The 7,869-nt window shown below is 35.6% G+C and overlaps 1 protein-coding gene across 3 annotated transcripts; it reads left to right on the top strand.

The window, feature by feature from the left end:
* Positions 1-1,191: 1,191 nt before the first annotated feature.
* On the top strand, positions 1,192-6,252 carry LOC131155388 (F-box protein At2g27310-like). 3 transcript variants are annotated; one of them, XM_058108474.1, is made up of 3 exons: positions 1,228-2,031; positions 4,968-4,992; positions 5,083-6,252. In XM_058108474.1, exons 1-3 carry the CDS (start codon positions 1,941-1,943, stop codon positions 6,125-6,127), a joined length of 1,161 nt encoding a protein of 386 aa, XP_057964457.1. In that variant the 5' UTR covers positions 1,228-1,940; the 3' UTR covers positions 6,128-6,252. The 3 variants fall into 3 exon arrangements, with proteins under 3 accessions (XP_057964456.1, XP_057964457.1, XP_057964458.1); XM_058108473.1 differs by having other exon boundaries at positions 1,192-2,031; positions 4,968-6,252; XM_058108475.1 differs by having other exon boundaries at positions 1,229-1,752; positions 4,968-6,252.
* The last annotated feature ends 1,617 nt before the right edge of the window (positions 6,253-7,869 follow it).

Raw genomic sequence — 7,869 nt, 5'->3', positions numbered from 1 at the left:
TTTTTTTTCGTTTAAATATAGTATCTGAAAATTCTAAAAAGAGTAGTGGAACCTTTGCAAGGTTTTAGTCCCACAGATGGGCTTAATGAATTTTTTTTTTAAATCATAAAAATAAAAAGACGCATACACATGTAAATGTTATAATCGATCTTTGAACAAATGCTATTAAGGGGTGCTAATTGAATAATTAAATTTTTATAATTATTCGATTATGTTCTTTATGTTTAAATGCACTCCCAAGTACAAAGAATATTTTTTTTTTAAAATTAAAAATATGCAAAATGACCAGGCGATTGACTACTCTCAAAGGCTTTGATGGAAAAGTGGCTCGATCGGTCAACCTCCCTAAGGTGGTCAATTGGCCTCCCATTTTTCACATTTCTTTTGGAATTGCCATCTACCATTGGCAGATTGGGCCGAAGAGTAGTATCAACAACTTTTGAGAGGATGTAATAACAAATCACAATTAAGATGGAAACTGGATTATAAATCATTTTGAGGATTGATATCATAAATCACAATCAATTATTTAATTGACTATAGCTGATTTCAGCAATTAACACACCCCATTTATTAGATCTTTTTTTTTTTGACTAACAACAAATATTATGATATTTTAATGATTGGTGCATTGCAAATCTTACATAGTTCCTTACAAGTTTTTATTCTAATTTATAATTGCAACTACTTTTTTGGTATCTATTTTTTAAGATTTTAAAATATTCTAATTTCAATAAAAACGAGTTTATAAATCAAAATTTTCAAACAACTTATAATAGTTTATATTATGATATTAAGTTGCCATTAAGCACTTAAAAATAAACTTAAATAACTCATTAAAGTAGACATAATATTAATATAAAGTCAATTAATTATAAAAAATATACAAAATATATTAGGTAGGCATATAGAATATCTAAATTTGGGTAGACACGAGCTTTTTATAAAATTTTATATTTATTTTGATCGAGTAGGTGTAGAGAAAACAAATAGGAGTGGAAGAATATTTAAATTTAGTTAGAAGAATAATTATGATTAATTATAAAAATATTTTAAGATAGTTATGAATAATTATAAAATTTTAGGGTAATTATGAATAATTATGAGAGTGTTTTGAATAATTTAAGATTAAACAAAAAAAATGGCTTCCTAGTGTGTTTCTCATTTTGAAAGGACTCTCAAACTAATTATAGTAAGTCAAGTCCGAGTCTAATTTTCTTTCTAGAATTAGAAATTAGAAATTAGGATTAGAGATCACCAAGATCTCCTTTCAATACACGTATGTTGGTTACCGACGGCGACAGGCTGCGCTCCTCAAACGAGCGGGCGTCAGTGTTGATGCCGATGATGATGACTGTGGCCCAGGAGCACTAGGGCATCACAGGATCACCCTCACAGGGTAGGATGGGAGCTTTGTGAGAGAGGACCTTTTCATAAATATCGCAGGCGAGGCAGAGGCAGAGGAAGAGGCAGAGGCACGAGTCCCCATAAAACGAATAGTTCCGAAAAGGGGGGAAAGTGACCCATGAACCGAAGATTTACCATCAACCTCCTAAATTTCCCAATCAAACCCTGCTTCCTTCTCCTGGGTTCTCCTTAAATTGCCGGTGCCTTTCCAGGGTTGCACGCTCAAAATATAAAAAAGTGAAGAAAGGGCTTCACGCTTTTCTCGTCTTCGTCTTCGTCTTCGTCTTCGTCTTCGCCTTCGCCTTCGCCTGTTTGTTTCATCTGTGGTTGTTGCCAATCTTTGAGGTCTGCGAACCATTTCTGTGTTTCTGTCATATATGATATGCGCATAGTGGGAATTTTCCCTAAATAAATCCTAGGAATTTAGATATTTTTTGGGAGTTTCTTGGGCAACATTTTATACCCTTCTGTTGAATTGTGTATTTTCTGAATTTATTTGTGGGGGATGTTCTAATGTTCGCTAATTTTGTTGGATGAACTTTGTTTTTGCTCTTGGAGCTCTGTCCATGTCTTGTGGTAGTGTATATCTTCGAGCATTAGGACAAGCACTGCAAGTTGGATCTGGTACGTTTTAAATCTCTAGTTGGATGCGACATTGAAAATTTGACGCACCAGAAATAGTTGTTTGTCATATGCTCTCCGGCGCACCGTAATACAATTTTGGTATACGGTCTGGAACTGGTTGAATCTTCAGTTTGACTATGTATGCCAAAATTTTGATGCTTGATCTGTTGTTATATTTTGTAATTGAGTTAACAAATGGTTGGATTCGAAGTTGAAGCTGTGTATAAAATTTCCATTGCGTTGAGTGGGCTATACTTCTAGAGTTGCAACTCTTTGCTGCTTCTTTGCTTCAAATTGTGGATAGGAACTTGATGTATCGATGGAAGAAACTTGATAAATATTGAAACGGATCCTTCCATGATCACTTGCTTTCTTGTGTTGCCTTATTATGGCATCCTTTTGTTTTTACATCAATGTTTTCTTCCATTTTTTCTGGGGTCATTATTTACTCATATATATAACCTTATATATATAATGTGAAGGAATGTAATATGCTGTCATTGATAATTGATTTCTCTGCATGTCAGTGAGGATGTCAGTAAATTAGTAATATGAAGTTTCCCAAACGTTATCATTAGAATTGTGAATTTGTGGATGTGCCATACTGTGCTTCAAAATTGAAATCTCTTGCATATAGCCGAGTGATTGAATGGTTTGCCCTAGTTTCAAGCCAAACATCCAATTCCCTAGTGATTTTTAAATTTTTTTATTTTTTTATTATATTTTGGGTGTTTGCCTAATGATTAATTTGTATATCCAATTCTTTAAAAGAATCATGTTTGGTTAGCGGATGGAATAGTAATGGAATGAAATGAAATTTTGAATGGAGAACATGAAGAAATCAAGTGATAAATTCAATTTCGTTCCGTTCTATGTACTAAATGCATGGTTAAAGTTAAAAGTGTTTTTATAGTTTGTCTAGGCCATTTTGCTGTATGGATAATTTGTATGGTCGAGTTGTTCCCCCCAAATCTGCAAAAAACCCCCAAAACCAAATCCCTGGGATTTGAGAATTATACTTAGCAAGCCCTAATAATGATGTAATTCTCGACTTTATCTAATAAAAATATTTTATGTGAAAAATATTGAATTAAAACTTTGGATCATTAGATATGGCATTTGGTAATGAAGATGTACCATGTTTTGGGGTGATCACAGCAATTTGTACAAAATTTATTGTTAGCATTTTCTGGAAATTATGGGCCTCCTAGTTTAAAAATATTTTTATCATAAAATCTAAAGCTCCCTCCTCCCTCTGTCACTCCCACCAAATTTAAAATTGTTTGCCTCGTCCCTCTTAGAAAATTGTACTTGTGCCTGTAATTTTTTTAGATATCTATTTACTGTGTGCGCTGACACTACACACACTTTTGTAGTTTAATTTTTTTTTATCAGAAGACACTTAACAATTTATGGTGAGGAAGTCATAGGGACACATGGCAACTTATGATAAAGGAAGTTCTACAGTATTTGAATCTGCTCTCACTAAGGGGACACTTCGCAATTTGTGATGAGAAAGGTTATGAGTGGTTGTTAAGAGAAGTTATTAGCCAATAAAGTAGATTCCCAAAGTAACATGGAAAATATGTGCATTATGTTTTACAAATAAAAAGATATTTTGGTACTTCACTTAAGCATCTGCCGTAGAGGGAGTTTCTTTTATAGGGCAGTATAGACATACTAATTCCACCTAGTGAGGCTTAAGGCTTGGTTTGTTGTTGTTTATAGAGATAATGGCTCTCTATTACCTCCCAAAAGAAAAATATGGCTCCGCCACTGCACAGCATCACCTAGATAACAATTTCAGCCATGAAAGAGAGGAATTAGATGATACACATAACTACGTAAAAATATGGCAAAGTAACTTGGCTGGTGATTCTGATTTGCTATATACTTTAGTTGAAGCTTGAATGTATGAGAATGAAAATATGTCTGTGTATGTGTGTATGTAAGAGTGGATGTCTATGTGTTTATGTGAGAGTGCATGTGTTTGTGTGTATAAAGTATGTATATATGTATGCCAAGTGTGGATATGTGTGCGTGCAGATATGTAGATGTTTATTTGTTTGCTTTCTATAATGACATCCCTATTCCCTAATACTATGCTATTTAAATACCCATGGAAAAAAATGCCACCAAGTAGAAATCCTACATAAAGAATTGGCATAAGGATGCTCATACCATCAGTGTGTGCTCTCCACTTCCTCTCTTCACGTACACTTAAATCAAACTACATAACCTTTATTTATTTTTTATTTTTTTTGTAAGGCGTTTTATGGCCCCTACAGGGAGTAGCCCAATCCCAAAAATCCTCCTCTCCCATTACCGCCTATTGGAGATGGCTTGAATTGCAATCTCCATTCTATATCCAGGAGATGAGGGCCAATGGGCTCCCACTACATTTTAAAGCATGCTGAATTGTACTATATGTACACATGATTAGTTAGAAACTGGAGTCACGGATTCGAGGTGTGGAAACAGCCTCTTGCAAAAATGTAAGGTAAGACTGCGTACTATAGACCCATTATTGTCCGCCCCTTCCCCGGACCCCGCACATGCGGGAGCTTTGTGCACTGGGCTGCCCCCCCTTTGTTTTTTTTATTAGTCAGAAACTCATAAATAAGTTGGGATATCATATTGCTGGTCTTGCTTCATGTCTAAATTCTGTGTAATCACAAGCAAAACGACATTCTTGAAGAATATGGGCAAAATGATGGTAGTTGGTGTCCAACTCCAGAGCATTGGTCAAGAAGCTTGACAACAATAAACTATAAGTATTGATGTTTTTTAAGGTTAAATGTACTTTCTTGGAAAAACTTGTGCGACTTCTAATTAACAGTGCATTGTCATCGTAATTAAATATTATGCATTAGGATACTCTTGTCTTATATTTTTCTTCTTGCATATACTTTCTCTTACATATCATCTGCTTTCAGATGAGCAGAGGACTTCTATGACAATGTCAGTTTCACAAGTTGAAAATTCAGCATCATTGAGTAGTGATCTTTTCTATGACATACTGAGACGTCTTGATGGCCCAACTTTGGCTAGTGCTGCATGTGCATGTGCAGCATTCTGCTCCATTTCAAAAGAAGAAAGGCTATGGGAAAATGTATGTTCTTCTATGTGGCCGTCAACAAACAGAGAAGATGTCAAGAGTTTGATTTCATCAGTTGGTGGCTTCAGAAAATTCTATGCAGATTGCTTTCCCCTCATTGTAAACAAGGAAGTTCCTGATGTTCAATGGAATGACTACATTGAGTACCCTGAAGAATGGACAGAAGCTGAATACTATGGTGATGACGATGGATTTGAAAGCATTTCACCAACAGATTTTGTTTCTATTGTGGATATCAGATATAAAGATAAAACAGTGTGCTCAAAAGTCCTATGGGGTATTCCTAATGCAAATGGCGTCAATGGTTGGTTTTACAATTGCCCATTTCGCATTGATCTTCTCACATATTCAGCCAGAGATGATGACTCCGAAGGTGAAGTTACCCTTTCAGTTTCTGATGGTTTGCCACCAATTGGATCCATGGAACGGGAGCGGAAGGATGGGAAGCTGTGGCGGGAGCTGCGAGATGGACTTCGGCTTAGTTGGATTATTGTGAACAGAAAAGTAAGGCAAGCTGCTAATCTTGCTAGCTGGAGCCCACTTGGTGGGCAAAGACATTGGCCGACAGACAGGGATTTCTTGATACGCTTTGGATCCATTCTTCCTGCCAAGGACATTCTTCCATGTCAAGTTGTAGAATGTATACTCCTTATGAAGTTCAGAGTGATACATACTGAGGGAGAGGGTGTTCAGACCACACTCAAATTAGCAGAACTAAGCATGCAGCTAGAAGACATGGAAGGCGCTCATGTTAATGGAAGAAACAGTTTGCTTGTTCTCAGGGAAGCACTTAGTTGTCGTAGAAGCAAGAATTACAGTGAAGCTCTCGAGTCTTGTCATTTGTATTCAAAAGTGCAGAGCGAGTTGAAGGAGGAAAAGATGAGGAGCGAAAGCAGGCTTGACAGACTATGTATATTAAGTGGCATTGCTGCATTTGTGACATTCTGGTCCTACATTTTGTTGAATTGGAAGCAGTAGCTTCTTTTTTGACTGTGTTACAAGAAAATGCTTTCTTGTCTAACAAACATTCAGTGTCTGTACTATGTAAATGTTTTATTCAATTTTGATCTGTTAACAAGAATTCTTTGACCTTGTTAGAACAATAGCTTATTTGCACAAGTTCTGAAAACTGGTTCTGGAAGCAGCATCAAATTACGAAGTGGGATATATAGCCTGTCCACTGCCCCCTTCTGCCCTTCATGGATTGATGGGGATTTAAAGAAAAAAAACTCATTGACTGTTTTCTGCCTGAACTTTGTTCTGCTTCAACCACTGTGTACTGGTCCTGGGAGCACGCTAGGTTAGCATCTTGCATTCTAACACTGATTACTCCAGCGTGCAGGCATCATATACACATGGAATATTTTATTTCCTTCATTGATCAGTGGATGGCTAATCTGGTTGACAGATATTGTTTAATGCAGATTTTCAGTTTAGAGAAAATAAACTGTTTGATGATTCATGGTTGCAAGGGACGGCAGCTGACCGGATTCCACCCTACCAAGAAAAAAAAAAAAAAAGGTGAGACTGTTGCCACATGATGAGCACACCCTGTCTATGACTATTCTATGACTTTTCTATAATTTGCTGTCGAAAATTACAGGGAATAGGTATGTCGGATGCATCCCATAAACAAACCTGTACAAGGGAAGCGGATAAACAGTACTCCAAAAATGGTACCCAACATGGGAATGGCCCAAATTAGCAGCTAAATAAATTGTCATTAGGAGCTTAACAGCTCTAAAATGAGAAATGAACTTTCCTGGCGATGGTCCAAAACAGCTATAAATAATTTAGGTCAAGAGGAACTTAACAGCTCTAAAATGAGAACGAACTTTCTCAATTTTAACAGGGGCCACAATATCTACTTAGTCTACCTCAAATGAGTACCCAAAATTCATTTGCCTTTAATCAGCCCGTCTGGCAAAGCCTTGGATTGTCATTAAAGTCTCTACTGGTAAAGCCTATCGCCACACCAGACAAGGAATACTTCCCAGATCCGCCAAAGTTCAGACTGGTCTATTTATTATTTCTAGTATTTTGGTCTTGAGATGACAGTTACCTGCATTTTAGTTATTAAACGTCCTGGTCTATAAGCGCAATTCTTTGGATTGGGGAAATTTGTTTCTTGATATTGATTGGTTGCTTGATTTTTCTTAGATTCAGAGTTTTCCCGAGAAAATGAAATTCAATTAAACCTAAGCCCTCTCATTAAACCACATTATGATGGCCGCGTTGTTTGTTAATTGTTGCTGATTCCTTTGGCTTCCGTTTAACAACTTCGTTTTATTGAATTGGGTAGCCTGGTTGTCCCCAAAAGAAGGATATCTAATAGTGCATAAAATATTTGCAGTGTTAGGAATTTGAATTTTTTGAACCCTCGAGTGGATTCCAAATTTGGTTTGCAAAAAATTAATCAAATTTTAAGAATGAAATCACATTCTTGCGTTTGATTTGTAAAAATCAAGTGTAGGATCATGCGAATGGGAAATTGTGATTTCAGTTCAAATAAGTTGAAATCCATTTATGAACAATAATATTTATATTATAATAATAGCAAGAACAATATTAATAATAAAATAGACCAATAAAAATTACAATAATAGTAATATTTATCATTATAAAATAATAATAACAACAAGAACAATAATAATAAAAAAGGCAAAAATGATAATTATTATGTTAAGGATAATAACTGCTATAAATATAATAATAAAAAC

Source organism: Malania oleifera, chromosome 5 (genome assembly GCF_029873635.1).
Source record: "Malania oleifera isolate guangnan ecotype guangnan chromosome 5, ASM2987363v1, whole genome shotgun sequence".
In the NCBI taxonomy this organism is placed as follows: Eukaryota; Viridiplantae; Streptophyta; class Magnoliopsida; order Santalales; family Ximeniaceae; genus Malania; species Malania oleifera.
The sequence above is the reverse complement of the archived record's forward strand: the minus strand, read 5'-3'. Positions and strand labels throughout refer to the sequence as shown.

Coding starts and splice junctions, on each gene's coding strand:
- LOC131155388 (XM_058108473.1), top strand. CDS start 1,941: ATGAACTTTGTTTTTGCTCTTGGAGCTCTGTCCATGTCTTGTGGTAGT. Junction 2,032..4,967: donor AGCACTGCAAGTTGGATCTG/GTACGTTTTAAA, acceptor ATCTGCTTTCAG/ATGAGCAGAGGACTTCTATG.